The 20,245-nt window shown below is 36.4% G+C and overlaps 3 protein-coding genes across 6 annotated transcripts in view; 1 reads left to right on the top strand and 2 right to left on the bottom strand.

The window, feature by feature from the left end:
* Positions 1-1,495, bottom strand: part of LOC107662136 (heterogeneous nuclear ribonucleoprotein U-like protein 1) — a 15,373-nt gene extending 13,878 nt beyond the window's left edge. For 3 of the 4 annotated variants that reach the window (XM_016452052.1, XM_016452053.1, XM_016452054.1), the window contains exons 1-3: positions 778-998; positions 431-625; positions 154-318 (exon numbers count right to left, since the gene is read on the bottom strand). In XM_016452052.1, coding sequence (XP_016307538.1) covers positions 154-318; positions 431-625; positions 778-889 — 472 coding nt within the window. In that variant the 5' untranslated portion in view covers positions 890-998. Of the gene's footprint in view, positions 1-153; positions 319-430; positions 626-777; positions 999-1,301 lie in introns of those variants that run through there. The other variant, XM_016452055.1, reaches the window with a different exon arrangement.
* A 1,285-nt stretch (positions 1,496-2,780) lies between these two features.
* Positions 2,781-4,924, bottom strand: LOC107662143 (optic atrophy 3 protein homolog). The gene is made up of 3 exons (XM_016452067.1): positions 4,784-4,924; positions 4,280-4,441; positions 2,781-3,352 (listed from the first exon to the last, which is right to left on the bottom strand). The coding sequence occupies exons 1-3, from the start codon at positions 4,911-4,913 to the stop codon at positions 3,021-3,023; spliced, it is 624 nt and encodes a 207-aa protein (XP_016307553.1). The 5' UTR covers positions 4,914-4,924; the 3' UTR covers positions 2,781-3,020.
* The window catches only part of LOC107662151 (relA-associated inhibitor-like), a 32,494-nt gene continuing 17,078 nt past the window's right edge, over positions 4,830-20,245 (top strand). The window contains exons 1-8 of the mRNA XM_016452073.1: positions 4,830-4,983; positions 13,132-13,217; positions 13,427-13,542; positions 14,032-14,620; positions 14,974-15,063; positions 16,210-16,323; positions 16,500-16,589; positions 17,736-17,815. Coding sequence (XP_016307559.1) covers positions 13,181-13,217; positions 13,427-13,542; positions 14,032-14,620; positions 14,974-15,063; positions 16,210-16,323; positions 16,500-16,589; positions 17,736-17,815 — 1,116 coding nt within the window. The 5' untranslated portion in view covers positions 4,830-4,983; positions 13,132-13,180. The remainder of the gene's footprint in view (positions 4,984-13,131; positions 13,218-13,426; positions 13,543-14,031; positions 14,621-14,973; positions 15,064-16,209; positions 16,324-16,499; positions 16,590-17,735; positions 17,816-20,245) is intronic.

Genomic DNA, 20,245 nt, shown 5'->3' with positions numbered 1-20,245 from the left:
AAAGAGCTATAAAGAGATATAAATCTATATCGTTTGACCACTAGAAAATATCATAACGCGTAATTATGTTTACATGAACAAGCCTGAGAGTCAAAAAATTCTAAATTGCTGATGAAATCCATTCAAACTCAAAAATGCCAGCTGCAGTCTTACCCTCCTTGGAGATCGTCTCAACGATTGCCTGTTGTACATTCACAGTCTCTGGTTTATTTTCATCTTTAGGGACTTCAGAAACACTGGGGTGTATATCAGAGCCCTCTTTCTCACCAGCCATCTGCCCTTGGTCAGAAAACTCATCATTCCCAGCCTCTGCAACACCTGTCACAGGCAAACATGCAATGAGACCACAAACGTTTCAGCCGAATGCGTTTTTTATCATCATTAGTCAAAACATGCATCAAATGATCTTTGGGCATGCAAACTTGAGAACCTGCTTCTGTCTCATCATTGCAGGTGGGTTCCTTTTCAGCCTCCAGAGCCGCCTGCAGCCGCTCAATCAGATCCACTTTGAGGCCTTGGGTGTCCAGTCCACGCTTCTGCAACTCCTCTTTCAGCTCATTCACTTTTAGTTTCTTCACATCCACACTCATCATGCATGACATAAGAGGAGATCTCCCTCCCAAACCTGCCAAAATGGATGTGAACCATGACGGTTTCCAAAACATCAATAAATGCTGATGCATACATATCCAAAGCTGTGCTTTAGAACGTTAGCTAATTTTTAGCATCCGTCTAAACTGGTCACTAGCTGACTGATTCAAAAACCAGCTTAACAACCTTGTTGCTGATCCAACATGGTCTTCCAGCTTGCACCACCTGATGACCAGCTCAAACGTGTTAGAAACCAGTTATCATGTTTCAGAAACCAGCTAGACCACTTTAGGATCATGTGATAGCTGGTTTGTTGCTGGTCCAAGATGGTCTATCAGCTTTATTCAGTTAATAACAAACTTGGATCCGCTAATGACCAGGTTAAGACCAGATAGAAACCAGCTATTATTTCCCAAAACACAGCTACTGGTTTAAACTGACAGGGTGGGTCATTTACATAGCTAACTGGCTAAATCACGTGCACACATAAATTGTGCAGTAAATGCATTGGCAAACAAGCACATCTACTATAATTCAGTAAATGCATTCTCATTATGATATGATATATTGAGAAATTACACATGCACATGCCTGATTTGTCAAGCTACAAAAAAACATACTGTGCCAGCTAACTCGGCTCATGTAATTTGGCGTGCATTTCTCTAATGAAAATATTAAAATGTCAGTTAAAAAGGTGTCATGTGGCTTACCACAGCAAAAGCTCTTGTTTAGCTGAAGAAGTGTGTTTGAGTGGTGTAAACACAGGACTACAACACCGCGGGGGCTTCAGTACAGAGCAGCAGAAGACATACTGAATGTTGTTCATGGTGTTTGAGTGCTGTCACCTACTGGACACATCTAGAATATACCGACGGTTTACAAGCAGATTTAATTTCTTCTTCATGTACCATGCCTTTATTCAGTTCATCATCCATCCCTGTCAATGTGTACTAATGTTACTCTTTTGTTCAGCTAATACCCACTAAAATATATAACAAATAATATAATAAATAATACCTTTGTATAAAATATAAATATTTAATATTTAAGGATAAAATCATTTTTGTAGAAAAACTGAAGCGTCTTTACTAAACTAACTTAATATACCACATTAGTGATTAATCATGAAGTGCGTGAAAACTTACATTGTCAGGGTTTCCCAAACAGGGGGTGATGAAGGAACTTCAGGGGGGTCGTGAAAAGCTAATAATTAGCCTAATTAAATCTTTAAAATGTTAAATTACACTAGTTTATGCTGTGTGGCCTCTCAATGTTCACTGTGGCTGGTCTGAGTGTGCAACAAAACTTCTACAAGACTTTCTGAAAAAGTAATAGGCTTTTTTTTATTTTTTAAAGGAAAATTCAGAATCACTAAGAATTCATGTTATGAATAATTGACTACCATTTTGCTAATATTATGTAATCATTAAAAAAGTAACTGTAGTCTGATTATGAGTAAAACAAAATAATGCATTCATTTCATGTTTGGAATCTGATTATGTAATGCAGATCACACATCAGTTACTGACAAGCAATATATATATTTATTTACACCTGTCAAAAGGTTGGAAACATGATTTTTTAAAATATTTGAATGATGTCTCCTATGCTCACAAAGGCTGCATTTACAAGGGGTATAGAGGGGCATATTTCCTGTGATGCAAAGCTGAATTTTCAGCAGCCATTACTCCAGTCTTCAGTGTCACAAGCCTTGAATAAAGTGAAAAATGAAGTGCTAAAACTTTTGTATGTGATTCCTTACGAAAGGCATTTCACAACTACAACAATAAAAGATACAAAAAAAAAAACAACCATCAGAATATATCACTTTATTTTACAATCACAAATATGCACCCATATACACATGCCATATTGAACACAGCAGTCATTTATTGTAATGGGAATTTTCTTGCAGGACACACAGAGACGGCTCTGTTTCCTATATCGAGGGACACATCCATATGTACTATATGGAATTTGTCATTCAAGTATCAAAAATTCAAGTGCATTTTCAAATCATTAATAAATGATGAATGCCCAACTCCATCAGCATCTTATATGAAGAAAATATTATGAAATAACGTCCAAACTGATGAGCAGAATAATAAGTTGTCAAATGTTGGCAATGGTTTAACAGTGTCATCAAAAAACTAGAACTTTCGATTGAAAACAGCATCATCCAACCAAACAAATAACGAATAGGAAGCTTTAACTGTGTTATACTGGTGGCCAGTCACTTAATCACACACAAACTCTGTTCCTTCCTCGTTTATATAGCCTGGGGTTTCCTTGTGTGTGTGTGTGTGGGACGGCTTAACCAAGACTTTGTGTGTGTATATATATGGCAGTGCTGCACCCCTACTGATATGCTCTCATAAATCAGTCTCTTTGCCCTTCTAAGAAAGGGCGTATTTTAGTGATGCACATTGTTACTTGGTACTTGGAGCCACTGGGAGGGACAACAGAAGTCTATTAACCTCTCTAATCTGGGCATCCAGTGTCTCTGTGGCTAGTGCAAGCTCTCCTAGTTGTGTCTGAAGATTGTTAATGTTTTGTGCAAGCTCCTCTTCTTTGCGTCTGGAGTTGGTGGCCTGGCGGCTGTACTCAAGCACCATGCAACCTCCGCCGATGATGAAAATGATAGCCTCACCGAGCAACTCTGCTCCAAGCTCTGCAGCTGCCTCTTCATTCAGAGGTTTGATGACGGAGCCACGGAAACCCATAATTCTCATCTTTGTTCTCATCTCGATCCAGTGATATGCTATGGAGAAAACATGAGGCACCACATGGAATTACATGACACTTATTTCAACAATTTACTGTAAAAGTTAAGATACACTTCGGTTTTGCCTTCATGCTCAAGATATCCAACATAACAGAGACAACTGTATAAAAAATATAATATTAAAAAAGAGACTAATTTATGAAAACTATAATATTAAAAAAAGAGACTAATTTATGAAAACTATAATATTAAAAAAGAGACTAATTTATGAAAACTATAATATTAAAAAAAGAGACTAATTTATGAAAACTATAATATTAAAAAAGAGACTAGCATGTAAAAACCACATTAAAAAAAAATATTAAAATACACTAGTATTTATTTTACTATATGACAAGAATAAATCATAAAAATCTTTTAGAAAGGCACAATCATTGATTTAATTATCATTACATTAACTACTTCTGCCTGAAAAATTATAGACTGTACAAACAAGACTACATAATATAACCAAAGAAAAAGCTCGTATTAGACATAGTTCGTATTGCTTTCATATTATATATACATTTAATAATACTTAAATTATCATTTTATATACATTTTTATAAAAATATAACTATATATTACTTTGTAATATTAAATTATCAAATAATTTCAACAAGCAGCAACAGGTACTTTCAGTTACTACCCTCAATGACACTTGAGTCCCGCCCTCTTTAAGCAAACTCGAACCTCATTTGTCTAAAGGGAACCTTCTTTCTAGTATCTCATTGGTCTCTGGATAAACCTGTTGTTGAAAACATCCAATGACAACATCGCAGCAGTCGTGATTGGCTAAATAGCAAATACAAGCAAACGGCTATTGGCTGTGTGTTCCTTCGTTCCTTTACGGCCACAGACACCCTTATCATACGGACTGACATCAACATATCGTTAAACACGAACAACCAAATGCCAGCTTACCTTGGGCCGGAGGAAGGCAAATATAATTCTTAAAGAATTCACTTCTCCGCGCGCCTGCTTTTATTCTATTAGCCACTGGTTTGCTCAATTGTCGTACGCCCAGATAGAGCATCTTTGCAATTGGAAAGGCACCGACAACCATCTTGGCGGAAAATGCGTCATCTGAGGAGGCGGGATGATAAGGACGTCATGCGGACGATGCTCATGTGTAATATTAATGACGTAATATTAATATTCATGAGATATAGAATGTGCGTTTCGCACAATACTAAAAATAATTATTTCTTTTATTTTAAGGGAAAAATATATCCCCGATCGTCCTTTGTTTTTTGTTTTTTTTTAAAGGTTATTCCCCCAGTTGTTAAGTAGCTTATATGTATAGTACATGGACATTTTTACAAAACAAAGTATTCTAAATAGCTCTAAAATAAATACATAAAAACAATCACGGCACAAATAAGAAACAAATAAATCTCTCAGCGCCCATTGCAGCGCATTGTTTACCTGCGCCAGCTGTACGTCTGAAACACCTGGGTCGGGTTTCAGAAGCAGTGGGCTGGACTGAATATCTCAGAACTTCACAGGCAAGAGTTAAACACCGTTGAAATGTTTTCCAGCTAGTCATGCAACACATCCACGCTCAGCTGGACTAAGTTCTAGGACTTTACGGCACGACAACCTCACAACTATTACAGCTATTCAAGGTACAGGAAACGATTTGTGTTATAGTGCTTTTGACTGAGGCGGCCTTGAGAAGGCGATTTGGATTGTACAGCGGACTCGGTCGTATCCGCTATGCCAGGCCTTTTTAGGACCGTTTTTAAGTATTATTTTAAAAAACGTGTACTATGTCGAACGTTTTTTTTAAAGGCGCCTTTGTGTAAGGAGGTGTACGAGGAGGAGTCAGAGGCGCTTTAATGGAAATCAGATGTCTTAAAAACCGCACGAAGGAGCTTTTGAAGTCGGTGCTCATTGAACTGTCCACTGAACAATGTATTATTCATTATTCAACCTGAATGTTGTCTTTGAATCACACAAAAGCTTATTCAACCTTTTATTTATTTAGTAATACTGTAGTTTGTAGTATGTTATGTAGGGATTATGACATTTGGCTGACGATTAATTTTCTAAAAATAGTCACGGTTATTGCGATTAATTGTCTGTTTTAGGGCTTTGGCGATTATCACGATTAATTGTCTGTTTTTTATGGCTTTCATTATATAATTGTGATTAATTTAAGGGTTCAGTAAATAATTATGATGTTATCTTTTAATCTTTTTTGAGTTATTATTTTGCAGTGTAAGATTACATAGAGTATTCTAAATTCTAAGAATCGGCCAATCCAACACCAGTGCAATTTTTTTTCTACACCACTACAGAATATCAATACTGTGTTTGTGGAACTAATGGTCACTCTTTTAAACCCTTTGTTAAACATAATCCATTAAATACTCACTTCCTCATTACAGAGGAAAAACTACATTTGAATAAATATATTACAAAATACATTCATAAAAATAAGATAGAAATCATGAGAAAAAGAAAGGCTTCTAATAATCTTTCTGTGTGCAAAACCATTGATAATGTGAAATGCTTCAAACAGTGCGGCACAAAGCTCTTATGCACATCTAGGGTGCAGGATGATGTGCTTGAAGTATCAAAAGTCACGGCGCGCTACACTCCACACGGTACAAACAAAAAGAAGAGAAATGAGAGCGCAATGAACTCCAGCAAGATGTCATTTTATGCGAATCCCCAGACCTTTATCTACACATCGAGTATTATAATGGGGAATATATCATATTGGAGAGAGAGTTTTACCGTGCTGTCATAACTGAACATGTTTGAATGCTGAGCGGAGAATGACTGACAGCTGCAGCAGAAGGAAGATGAGTTTCTATAAACTTAAAGGGTTAGTTCACCCAAAAATAAAAATGTGCCTGTGTTTAACTCACCCTCGAAGTAGAGACCTGCACTCCCGCGGGAGGACCGCGGGACCCGCGGGACCCAACGTAACAGGGTGCGGCGCGGGACAACTCTTGATGGGCGGGTGCGGGCGGGAAGAGACTTGTGTGTGCGGGATGCGGAAGAATAAAATGATTCGCGGGACTCCCACAAAATAGAAATTATCTAACGTATTGCAGTTGAACAGTCCACAAGTCGTCAAATAAAGCTCGCGCATTCATAATAAAACGTGCCGCACACGGCTCCAGGGGGTGAATCAAGGCCTCCTGTAGCGAATCCATGTGTTTTTGTAAGAAAAATATCCATATTTCAAACGTAATAAACACTTTTCTCTCACTTCCGGTTTTTGTCATATATCTGCAAGCAGTTCTGGCGGAAGACATTGACATTGCGTGATTAGTGACGAGCGCGGAGAGAGAACAAAACAAAACGCCGGTCACGAATTAGAAGTACAAACCGAGGATTTGTAAAGAAAAATGTCGGAGGATTTCGATATAAATCAAGAGGAGACTGGTTTTCCTTTGCTAAAGTAAGGAAACTTTGCTTCCTTTGCTCCTTAAACATACATGCTGCGTCATCCGCCGGAACTGCTTCCGCGTATGACAGAAGCCGGAAGTGAGAGAAAAGTGTTTATTAAGTTTGAAATATGGATATTTTTCTTACAAAAACACATGGATTCGCTACAGGAGGCATTGATTCACCCCCCGGAGCTGTGTGAGGCATGCTTTATTATGGATGCGTGTGCTTTATTTGACGACTTGTGGACTGTTCAACTGCAACACCCGCTGACTGCAATGATAGAGCTTGGAATAGCCAGGACAATTTTTAATATAACTCCGACTGGATTCGTCTGAAAGAAGAAAGTCATATACACCTAAGATGCCTCTGGGGTGAGTAAAATGGCTTCAGATGATATAGGCTATACAGTGCATGAAAAGCAAACTGGTGCTCTTCTGTTTCTTTTGGTGTATGACTGCGCCTTGTGCCGTAAAAAGCACAATAATCGCAGTTGTCTGAAACAACCGAGGTTGGATCAAATAATCGCGATTAGACGGTTATTTAATTATCGCGACAGGCCTAATGTTATGTTGTTATGTTGTAGTTTGTTATATTATGCTGTTCAGAATATTAATACATAAAGCGTCCTGAATAAGGCCTGTCAAGATTAAACACGTTTTTAGCAGTGTTACTTCATTATTATTTATGATACTTATATTTTTTTTAATATATATTTTCCTTTTATATTTTGTATAAAGGTTCAATAAACTGTTATATTTTTCTGACTTAGGCTATATTTCACAGGATTAAACATGTTAACTGATTGTAATATGATACATTGTTCTGAAGTAGGTCAGTAATAAGCACCTTCATGTCATTTTTGAGCAGGGTTGGGAATGGGTCCAGCATACAGACCTGATTTACCATTTGACTAAATGCTGTCAGACACGGAACCAGCTGAACTGCATATCTTGTCTTATCCTGTCCTGCTACAACTTGTTCTGAGTTTTCTGGCTCCCAGCTTTTCTGGGACTTTGTAAACACTGACAGTTTGCATGTTGGTTCAGATGCATGCCAGCCAGTCATTGTGTGCACTGCGGTTTAGGTTTTAAAGGTTGGATGCAGTCAGGGTGGATTTCTTGTGTCTTGGATGTCTTGTGTGATTCACAAGGAATGTAAAGCTTGTAATTTCGAAGACTTGAGAGATTCCAGAGGCAAATGTTACTTGAGACAAATTAGAGTGCCACAGGGCTGCACAAAAACAAACATCCCTTAAACAGAAGTTACTAACTAGTATCATAGGTCAAAGACTGTTATATACATTTATATATATGTGTGTGTGTGTGTGTGTGTGTAAACCCACCTATGGTATCAGGATGACTAACAGGGTTTTGTCAGAATGTTCTGTAACGGCCATCATTGTCTGAAATTTAACCTGACACCCAGTCACTCCCCAGTCTTGTCAAACCAAACTGTTACACCAAATCTGATAAAATGTCTTGATTTCTGATTCTGAGTTGATAATTCGACATTTCAACAGTGTCAGGAGATGCAATAGGCTTGGCAGTTGCTGATCTGTGTGATTTTTCATATGATTTTGTGTAGATTTTTTCAGTATTGGGAGTTGTATTTCGCATCACTAATTTGATCATTTACTCACACTCATTTTATTCCAAACCTGACTGATTTTCTTCTGTGGAATGTTTTGAAGAACATTCAGTGACTATCAATGATTGTTAAAACACTGAGATATTTTTCAAAATATCTTCTTTAGTGTTCCACAGAATGATGACAGAATTGTCATTTTGGGGTAAACTATCCCTTTAAGTTTTGTCACAGGAACATTCTGCCCACAGTTTTAGGAGTGCATCAGTGTGACAGTGGGGTGAGGCTCGTAAGATCCAAGTGTTTTGTATCCACTCAGTGGTCCATGTCATGATAAAGGTTGTTGAGCACAGAATGAATTGCTCTTGAGTGTCCGCTCCCCCTCAGAAGCAGCCTTCTCAAGGTTTTGAAATAAAACCGAAATCCTGTTAGTTCCGTACTTATTGTCATCTAAAAAGACTCTTGTAATCAATGCTGATCCTTTAATTGTGAGCGCAATGTTCTGAGCTTTTGTGCTGGCCAGTGTTCAATATTTGCATATTTGTTTAATAGATTTTTGTTCTTCATCTGATGAAACTCCTGCTCTGTCTTAGCTGGTTATAAATCATTACACCTTTTTAGCAAGGCCCTATAAATTCCAAACCTGTTACATGCTGTTTGAATTCATGCTCTAATTCATTCTTATCAGCTAGACTATGAAACACGTCTCCACAATGAAGGTTTTGGTTGGTTTCAATGTCATGAGGTATGTAATGTCTGATATGTGTCATGAATGTTCACTTATTATGACTTAAAGGAATAGTTCACTCAACTTTTATGTATGGACAAATAAAAACGATCTGATCTTTCAAAATGTATTTTGTTTTTCACAGAAGAAATTAAGTCAGAATGACTTCAGTGTGAGTAAATGATGACTGAATTTTCATTGTTGGGTGAACTGACTCTTTAATGGAGCATCTGGGGAACTGTGGTGATCTAAATGCAGCTTGGGTTGGGCAGTATTTATATCACATGATGATTTCATTATGACATACTGATGAATGAAATTCTCATGAAAATGTAACACTTGTTGAAGATAGTGATTGGTCTGTATTTATTAGTTATTTTGTAATGATTCCCCTATAGTAGCCTGTCTACAGACTAATGATTATTTTGATCATTTAATTAATCTGTTGTTTATTTAGTTAATTGGATGACAAAATGATTTAAAAATGCATGAAATAAAAATAAATTATTATAATTAAGTAAAGTTATAACAAAATGTTACTCCATATCCTGCCCAGTGTCCTCCAAACAATGTGCAATTTGACGGTTATGAAAACAAATATAGTAAATGTATTGATGTAGGCTGTGATAAACATTATGTGTGCAAAAAGTTTTCAAATATAAATATTACATAAAAAAAAAAAAAACTGATTGCTTAAAGCAGAAGTTAAAATCACTAAATTAAAAATGATAATAAACAAAAGCACAAACTAAATGTTAACTGGTACAAGGAGCATGAATTCTTTGCAGCACACAAATGCAATTGATCATTAAAATTGTAGATTTTTTTTCATTATCAATTATTATTGATTCGTTTTTTGCTGCCCTATATAAATCATAAATAATAAATCAAAGCCTATATTTGTGTTTATAGGACAGAAACTGAGATTAATCAATGGTGTAAATAAGATGCAAATACATGATTACTTAAAAATGCATATAATGCAGATCAGGGCAGAGGACAAGCTTAACAACTGATTGAGAAATTGGGTTGAGAAAAAGAGAACATGAGCAAATGGTTTCTATCACACCTTAATCCATCAGTAGAAAGCACTGCTGACTTAATCTTTTAGTCTTCATGGTTTCCGCCCCAGGCTCAGAATGGACTAGGTCTTCTTATCAGTGCAGGACGAGAGTTATTATTATTAACCTGTGTCACTCTCAACTCCACATTCCAGCCTCACTGTATCAGGCACTGCAACAAAAGTGCTAAATTAACACTTAAGAGTCACGCAAAGCCTTAACCTCTCAATCGGCAAATGACTGCGGAGCAGTGAATGAGAGGTGGAGATCAGGGATTAAGATCGGATAGGGAATGAAAAGAGAGTATGTGAGAGGACAGATAGAACAAATATCAAGATACCCCAGGGTGAAGACTATTGTGCTTTTAGGAAAACTAAGGCGACTAGATGTCTGCCGCTGACTGGTGCTGTCTTTGGAAATGTCCCAGATATTTTACTGCGTGTTCAAAGTCAGAACAACACGTGAAGTGAAACAACGCCTAATGTACTAGATGTCACATACTACATGCTTTTTAAAAAGAAGCATTATAGGCATATCATTCACCACATCTGTAGTGTGGAAATCAGTTTTTGTTTTTGTTTTTTTAAAAGGGACTCAATGAACAGAAGGTAACTGCATACTAGCATATATACAGTAGTGTTCAAAAGTTGTTTTTATTTTTTATTTAATACTTTTTTTAAACATTAAATTAATTTTAGTAATACAAGGGTGTATTAAATTGATCAAAAGTGACAGTAAATACTTTTACATAGTTACAAATTAATACTGTCAAAAAATACTGTTCTTTTTAACTTTCTATTCATGAACGAATCCTTTGACAAATAGAAAAATTAGGCAGAGCAGCTGTTTTCACATTGATAAAAATAGGAAATGTTTGAATGATTTAAGCTTTGTCATCACAGGAATAAATCACAATGCACAATAAAATGTATTAAAATGGTCTCATTTTAAATTGTAATAATATTTCACTATTTTACTCTGCTTTTGAAAAATCTTGCTGACCCCAAACTTTTGAATGCTAGTGAATGTAAAAAAGTTATTGTAGTTATTAACTAATTTCTGTGTCTTTCGTTTATTGCATTAGTTACATCATCGAAATAGCAGCCCTGCAGAGTTTTGCTTCAACCCTAATCAGACACACCTGGACAAGCTAATCAAGGTCTGAAGGGTTACTAAGCTACAGGCAGGTGAGTTTTAATTGGGGTTGGAGCTGAACTCTGCAGGGCTGCGGCTCTCCAGGACCGGAGTTTGCCACCCCTGATCTAGGGCATAAATTCAGACAGCATGTTTGGAATTCATGAAAATGAATTTAAAAACATGCTCATCATATAAGAGGTGTAATCAAGCCATTGTATATGTGAACTGCATTTTCAATGTTTTAAATCTATAGAGACAAACAATACAATAAAGAGTTTGTCATTCACCCTAGTACATTTATGGTCAAAATAAAACTTCGTTTTTTTTTAAAGATATACTGTACAGTGTGAACTCGGCATAATGTGAATCACTGAGCCAGTGAGAGTTATGCCGAGTTCACACTGCACGATTTTAGCCCAATTTTTCACTCGCCAACAGGTTTTGCGAAATCGCCGACAAATGCCCGACATCGGAGGCAAATCGGTGCTCGTTCACGTGAGTGACAATCACGCAGTGTGAATTATCAAAGACGCGATCTGAGGGAATCGTCAGGGGACAAGCTAAATATCTGGAGCTGTCGCCGATTCACAATCACACTGTGTGCAATGATTTCTGACTGAAAACTACATCGGCGACGACCTGCAGCCAATGAGAGACCAAGATACAGGGCAGAAGGAAGTTCGGGGAGGAGTTATAGACCAGAATATCAGTATTTTAAAGGGGTCATATGATGCGATTTCAATTTTTCCTTTCTCTTTCCTATTGTGAAGTCATGCAGTGTGAAACCCCCTGTCGCCGATCCATCGTGCAATGTGAACACAGCAGCAACTGAATGCTACCCCAGATAGTCATGCAGTGTGAAAACAACGGCGATCAGTGCCCTTCTGTGCTTGAGTGCATTACTGTTTGAAAAGAAATCACAAAAAGCGCATGTACACAGTTTACTATGCTGTGAAATGTCAAATTAAAGAAAGAATCTTCTGGAAATAAATAACTGCCAGGGAATAAATTTTCCATAGTAACTAATATAACCCCACTCAGCATTTGCCAAATATAAGCTTAATGTTTCTGATAAATCATTATTATTACAAAGGGTAACAGTGGCATGTTGTAGCATGATTTAACTTAAGATGAGTGATGTTTGCACACCTAAATTCTCTATTACCTGCAGCAGCTTTTGACCTTGTGTGTGGGACAAGTTCTTCAGCTGGATGACTCAGTAAGACAAAGAACTGACTGGCCCATCGAAAACTGCACAAAGAACGGATGCATTACTAAAAAACATCTGTTGTTATTCAGAGGGTGAAAGTTTAACAAAACATGTCTTATGTGATTCAAATATAAGCATGACTATGTGTCTCTGTGTCTAAATGCTTAGCCCACATGTCTATATTTCCCACTTGTTAGGTGAGCATATAGACACATGGGCTTAATCAGCATGTGAAAGTTATAAGTCATGTTTCTAGTGCTTTTTGCCTGAGGGTCGTAGCTCATCATTCAACGGCCTTCAGCACGCCGTTAATTATACGAGCATAAAGAAGGGGTTGCTGCAACAGATGTCAAACATGGACAGCAGACTTCTTTATAAATTACAAAGGGCGTTTCTCTGTGTTAAATGGAATGTAGGCAGATTTTGATCTGGAGGTGTTGGAATGCTTAAAAAAATGCTCACCAATCTACATTTATTTGATTAAAAATACAGTTAAACTGTCTTTTTCCAGTTTTCAGCTCCTTGATATTTATATAATACAGATTTTATTTAATATTTCCGTTTTGAGTCAGAAACCACATGCACTTCCAAACAAAGATACGATTGAATCAGAGATGCTGATTGAATCTGATTTCCCCTTTTCGTTCAGGCTGTGTGTTGAATGAATTGGAGGTCACACAAACAGAAACGCAAACGCCATGAATTCCCAGGGCAGCTTTGGCAGCAGCTTCATGTGTGAGTATTTCAGTACACCAGCAATGTTTCATTCCTATGAACATAGGCAATGTAGGGTAGGACAAGATGCAGCAGTTACAACATGTCCAAGCATGCTAATATTTTTCGTGAGTGTCTTCAAAAGGGCATATAATGTGCTACATAGATCTGGACTGGAGTGGCTTGTTAAATACTGTTGGGTGTTTACTCGGTGTTTGTGTATGTTGTAGTTCAGTCCATCAATGACGAACTGAATGCGTCTTTGGCCACAGCAGATGAGCTGTCACGCGAATTCAGCTCTCTCCTGTCGGAAGCCACTCCTGCCGTACAAACTACTACTTCAGAGGTACAGAACACAACACTGAGCCATATTAGTATTGACAGTTATGAGATCCATAAAAGCCTAGAACCACAGGCTGAATCTAGTCTCAGCACTGTATTTTTGGTAGTTGATATTTCAAGCAGCAATAATAATAGCATCTCAAAGCGCTGTACACAGAATAAAAAATTAACTGACAACAATGGCCTGCTATGCAACATGAACACTTCTTTTAATCATTATTCATGCAATTTTATGACTTCATGTTAATTAGGAGACTATTTTACTTGTAAAAATATATATTTTTTATTTCACACAACAGAACTATTTAAATGAACTGCAAAAAACTACAACGCAAAATACAAAAATGTACAGGGTTGTAAAATATATGTGTATTTTAAATATGTTTTCTTTAAATACTGCAATCAAATCATAATTTGTCATTAATTATTGTCTTTAAATAATATAATTATATTGTTTTAGTGTATTTTGTTTTCCTTGGTCTTTTTATTGTAGAGTTTTGGTCCCAAACCCCAGAGCAGCAGCAATGGCAATGGCAGTTTGTACAGCGCAAACAAGAATGGAAAGGAGAGTACAAGCTTCTCCTTTTCCCAGAGCTCCACAAGCAGCCTAAGCTCAGAGCCCGCCATCAGCAGGAAAGAATCCAACCTGGACCTTCCTTCTGCTGTCACTATTCGATCCTCATCTCCTTCATCTCAACTAGACAGTATGAAATTTCTGCCTTCATCTCCTAGTCCTTTAACCCAGCAGCATTCCCCTTTTACAAACCGTAAAGACAGCTCGGATTCACGATATTCCTTCGACCAAAAGACTCCCCCTAACATGTCTCCGAATACAATGAGACGAATGGCGCAGATGCCGCTGAGGCCTCAAGATCGAAGCACGAGAGGATCGTTGAGCTATGGGGAGCTCTCCAGCCCTACCTTTGACAACAAAACATCTCGCAGCTTGCTGCAGCCCTCAGCTAGTCCCTTGTCATCGATTCCCAGGTCTCCAAGGTTGGATCGAGCACCTTCTCCTCAGCCTTTAAGTCAACCAGCAGCCAGTACACTACCACGCAACTTCCAGCCATTCAGACTCTTGGGTAATTGGGAACCTTTCCATTGCACAAAACATTCTTTAAAGTGGAAAAAGGTTATTAAAATGTTATTCACATTAAGAAAAAAAAAAGATTTTTTACGAACTGTTTAATGAAAAGTTATTTTGGGAACCTAAAATGGTTCTTCTATGGCATTTGCTGCAAAAAAAATTAAAATAAAAAATCTCTTGGAAGCTTTATTTTTAAGAGTGTACAGTTGGAGCCAAAGGTCTTTGGTTGGTAGTAAAGTTGTCTGTTTGCTTTATTTTTTGTCAGTTTCTTTATTAAAACAATCAAGAGCCTCCCAGTTCTTTTTGTTGATCATTTGTTTCCTCATCGCATCTTCCATCTTCTTTCAGATGAAAGAATGCAGATGCAGAAGAACCCCTCCAAGTGGAACGAGACCGACCTGGATGCATACGAAAGAAAGCCTCACCACACCTATGATAGTAAATTGCACAATTCTCATGCTTTTTTGAAAGCAACATTAAAAAAAAATGTTTTAAACTCACTTTTGATTGCATAACATTGCATTACTCATTACTAAACCTGGAGGCAAGATTGTGCAACAATTAAAATAAATTATTAAAAGGGCCGTTTCTGTTCATTCAAGTATTTTCATTCAAATTGAGTGCCTGTTTTCTATTGATATCAGAATAATGAAAATGATAAAACAAACAATGTTATTAAACTAAACTTTAGTGTATCAGACTTCCCTTTGACTGCTATATGACAGAATTGACAGAATTCTTAAAGGGATAGTTCACCCAAAAATGAGGTGTATATGACTTTCTTCTTTCAGACGAATACAATCGGAGTTACATTGAAAAATGTCCTGGCTCTTCCAAGCTTTCAATGGCAGTGGGTAGTGGTCCAGATTTTGAAGCAAAATAAAGTGCGTCCATCCATGATAAAAAGTGCTCCCCTCAGTTCCAGGGGGTGAATAAACGCGAAGCGATGCATTTGTATAAGAAAAATATCCATATTTACAACTTTATAAACCATAATCTCCAGCTTTGGCTAACTGTTGTATGCGTGTTCACGAGAAAGTGGCGTCCAGCGGATAACATAACATACATAAATGCTACATACTTACATAAATGGTAAGTAAATATTGAAAAAGTAAAAGGTAAAAAAAAAATACAGAGAATTTTTGAAATGGTGCAAAGAAAATCTAAATAAAGATAAAACATGATAAATTCTCTAAAATCTATTTCACAGTCACTTAGTATTGCTCCTTTGTAACAAACTAATTTAAGCATTCATAATATACAAATAATTTATACGACTTCAGTGCTCTAAAAATTTACAGTATTAATATTAATAATTATATATAACAAAAGTTAACCAACGTGAATTCTTTTTCTCCAGAGTGCTCTACACAATCTTTAAAAAAATTTAAAATCCAAGATATGACTTTTTTTTGGCTTATTCATACCTCCATTATTAACCATTTTAACAATAAGTCATGTCATGTGGTTTCAATGTGAAGACAATGGGTTTGGTACTAAGATGTAACATCATGCAATAGTAGTGTAGTCACTCTCTCAATGTTAATTCTTTCTTAATTATATGATTTCCTCTTTTTGTTGTAGAGAATGAATGGATCAGACCGTCTGTACCCAACAGCAACTGGAAAGAATCGAACCTGGACGCACATCCTTCCGCTAAGAAGGTATGCAGACTTTGTGTTGTGCATAAACGTGCTTGTAAGTGCTTGTGCCTTAAAGGGATAGTTCACCCAGAAATGAAAATGTCTTTGGTTGGTAGTAAAGTTGTCTGTTTGCTTTATTTTTTGTCAGTTTCTTTATTAAAACAATCAAGAGCCAAACAGTTCATTTTGTTGATCATTTGTTTCCTCATCGCATCTTCCATCTTCTTTCAGATGAAAGAATGCAGATGCAGAAGAACCCCTCCAAGTGGAACGAGACCGACCTGGATGCATACGAAAGAAAGCCTCACCACACCTATGATAGTAAATTGCACAATTCTCATGCTTTTTTGAAAGCAACATTAAAAAAAAATGTTTTAAACTCACTTTTGATTGCATAACATTGCATTACTCATTACTAAACCTGGAGGCAAGATTGTGCAACAATTAAAATAAATTATTAAAAGGGCCGTTTCTGTTCATTCAAGTATTTTCATTCAAATTGAGTGCCTGTTTTCTATTGATATCAGAATAATGAAAATGATAAAACAAACAATGTTATTAAACTAAACTTTAGTGTATCAGACTTCCCTTTGACTGCTATATGACAGAATTGACAGAATTCTTAAAGGGATAGTTCACCCAAAAATGAGGTGTATATGACTTTCTTCTTTCAGACGAATACAATCGGAGTTACATTGAAAAATGTCCTGGCTCTTCCAAGCTTTCAATGGCAGTGGGTAGTGGTCCAGATTTTGAAGCAAAATAAAGTGCGTCCATCCATGATAAAAAGTGCTCCCCTCAGTTCCAGGGGGTGAATAAACGCGAAGCGATGCATTTGTATAAGAAAAATATCCATATTTACAACTTTATAAACCATAATCTCCAGCTTTGGCTAACTGTTGTATGCGTGTTCACGAGAAAGTGGCGTCCAGCGGATAACATAACATACATAAATGCTACATACTTACATAAATGGTAAGTAAATATTGAAAAAGTAAAAGGTAAAAAAAAAATACAGAGAATTTTTGAAATGGTGCAAAGAAAATCTAAATAAAGATAAAACATGATAAATTCTCTAAAATCTATTTCACAGTCACTTAGTATTGCTCCTTTGTAACAAACTAATTTAAGCATTCATAATATACAAATAATTTATACGACTTCAGTGCTCTAAAAATTTACAGTATTAATATTAATAATTATATATAACAAAAGTTAACCAACGTGAATTCTTTTTCTCCAGAGTGCTCTACACAATCTTTAAAAAAATTTAAAATCCAAGATATGACTTTTTTTTGGCTTATTCATACCTCCATTATTAACCATTTTAACAATAAGTCATGTCATGTGGTTTCAATGTGAAGACAATGGGTTTGGTACTAAGATGTAACATCATGCAATAGTAGTGTAGTCACTCTCTCAATGTTAATTCTTTCTTAATTATATGATTTCCTCTTTTTGTTGTAGAGAATGAATGGATCAGACCGTCTGTACCCAACAGCAACTGGAAAGAATCGAACCTGGACGCACATCCTTCCGCTAAGAAGGTATGCAGACTTTGTGTTGTGCATAAACGTGCTTGTAAGTGCTTGTGCCTTAAAGGGATAGTTCACCCAGAAATGAAAATTCTGTCATTAATTACTCACCCTCATGTCGTTCCAAACCCGTAAGACATTCGTTCATCTTTGGAGCACAAATTAAGATATTTTTGATGAATTAAGATATCAGCTTTCTGACCCTGCATAGACAGTAATGGAACTACCACGTTCAAGGCCCAGAAAGGTAGTAAGGACATTGTTAAAGTAGTCCAAGTGACATCAGTGGTTCAACCGTAATGTTATGAAGCTACAAGAATACTTTTTGTGCGCAAAGAAAACAAAAATAACCACTTTATTCAACGATTTCTTCTCTTCCGGTCAGTTTCCGCCACCATTCACGAGAGTACCGCGACTCATGCGTGTGCATTCCTCTGCTTGTAAACAAGGCGCAGTGCATGCGTGTTCTACGTCAGAACGCCACTCCTGCATCAGCAGCACCACATGTTAGTTATTTATTATTTTCGTTTTCTTTGCGCACAAGTATTCTCGTAGCTTCATAACATTATGGTTGAACCACTGATGTCAAATGGACTGTTTTACCGATGTTCTCACTACCTTTCTGGGTCTGGGAACATTTCATTGCTGTCTATGGAGGGTCAGAAAGCTCTCGGATTACATCAAAAATATCTTAATTTGTGTTCCGAAGATGAACAAAGGTCTTGCGGGTTTGTAACGACATGAGGGTGAGTAATTTTTTCAGAATTTAAATTTTTTTGTAACTATCCCTTTAACGTGTCGTAATTTTGCTTAGGGCACTATTACAGTAAAATGTCATTGTTGAGTTAACTGAACAAATAAAATCAGGGATCTGAGCCAAAGACGTTCAAGGGCAAATCCGTTGACATTTTTTTTTCTTTCTCTCCCACATCTTTTCATTTGTCTTCTTCCTCTTAGTTCCTTTATAGTTGTTTGTTGCCTGCTGGTTAACCACTCTGACTTGTTGAACCAATAAAAAAAAAAAGATCACGTTTATATGTAATTATGTTTTAGGACTTTCCAGGTATTAGAAACAAGTATAGACAATTCCCATATGAAACAGTCTGTCACATTTTCTTACAAGCCCGTTTCCTACTGTCTTGCACTCTCCTATTGAAGCTTATTTCCGTCACGGAATAAAAATATAAAAAAGGTAATTGCGATCTCACAATTCTGACTTTTCTTCTCACAATTCTGAGTTTATAACTCAAAATGTTTACCTTTTTCTCACAATTTTGTGGGGGAAAAAAAGTGTGAGCTAAAAAGTTGCAATTACTTTATTTTTTAAACTGCGAGGGGCGTGGCAGGGGGGAAGAAGTCAAAAGATTTACGAGATTTATTTTTATTCTGTGGCGGAAATAAGCTTCCATATGCTCTTTTGTGCTATCATTAAAAACCCTCATTCTTCAGTTTTAATTGACAGAAATTAAGTTGCAGGTGAAGGAAAAAAGTAGGGATGCACGATATTATCAGACCGATATCGGAATCGGCCGATAATGGCTTTAAATGTACATATCGGCATCGGCCCGATATGAAAAATGATGCCGATATGTCTTGCCGGTAGGAGGAATACGTTTACTCATATGTGCTCAGGGTGTGCTAGCGATTAGATCACGTCAGCATTGTGGCTCATTCTTGAAGCAAAGTTTTGCCTGAATGATAATTAGATTCACTGTTTTGGATCGCTGAATTTAAACTGAGAAAGCACATACAGAATGATGCGTTCGGTGTATGATAGAGTAAACAGTAATAGCATGTGCAGTGGCAACAGCGGCAGCCTCCCCCGGGTTCAATTGCCGGTTTGGTACGGTGATTTAATTCCATAGGGGGCGCTTTTGGCCTACTTCTAATAAAATGAAAGTAAAATATACAAATAACATTTAGACTGTGTTTCTGATTAAATAAAGCAATAATTGATGTCATAAAATCATGAGTATGTTTTGATTTAAAGGTCAGAAGCTATAGCTTACATAAATAAAAAAATCTAAAACATGACACTTGTAAATGAAATAATTTTATATATACTGATTTATTCATTAATGTGTAATATGTTATGTTTTAACAAATTATGAGCTCTAAAAGACTTTCTGAATTTTTACATCTCTTTTGCTTTAGACATCTACAAATGTTAAATCTTAAAATTAGTGCTGTCAAAAGATTAATCGCATACAAAATAAAAGTTTTTGTTTGCATAATATATGTGAGTGTTCTGTGTATATTATGTATATATAAATACACACACATACAGTATATATTTTGAAAATATTTACATGTATTTACATGTCTATATTTATATTAATATAATTTATATTATAAATAAATATATTTAATATATAAACATAACCTATTTTTCTGAAATATATACATGCATGTGTGTGTATTTATATATACATAATAAATATA

Source organism: Sinocyclocheilus anshuiensis, unplaced genomic scaffold (genome assembly GCF_001515605.1).
Source record: "Sinocyclocheilus anshuiensis isolate Anshui unplaced genomic scaffold, SAMN03320099.WGS_v1.1 scaffold643, whole genome shotgun sequence".
In the NCBI taxonomy this organism is placed as follows: Eukaryota; Metazoa; Chordata; class Actinopteri; order Cypriniformes; family Cyprinidae; genus Sinocyclocheilus; species Sinocyclocheilus anshuiensis.
The sequence above is the reverse complement of the archived record's forward strand: the minus strand, read 5'-3'. Positions and strand labels throughout refer to the sequence as shown.

Excerpts from the sequence above, each read along its gene's own strand:
- LOC107662143 (XM_016452067.1), bottom strand. The coding sequence starts at position 4,913 with ATGTGTTGCATGACTAGCTGGAAAACATTTCAACGGTGTTTAACTCTT. Across the intron at positions 4,442-4,783 it reads CAGACGTACAGCTGGCGCAG|ATGACGCATTTTCCGCCAAG; the intron begins GTAAACAATGCG and ends CCGCCTCCTCAG. Across the intron at positions 3,353-4,279 it reads TTGCCTTCCTCCGGCCCAAG|CATATCACTGGATCGAGATG; the intron begins GTAAGCTGGCAT and ends TTTTCTCCATAG.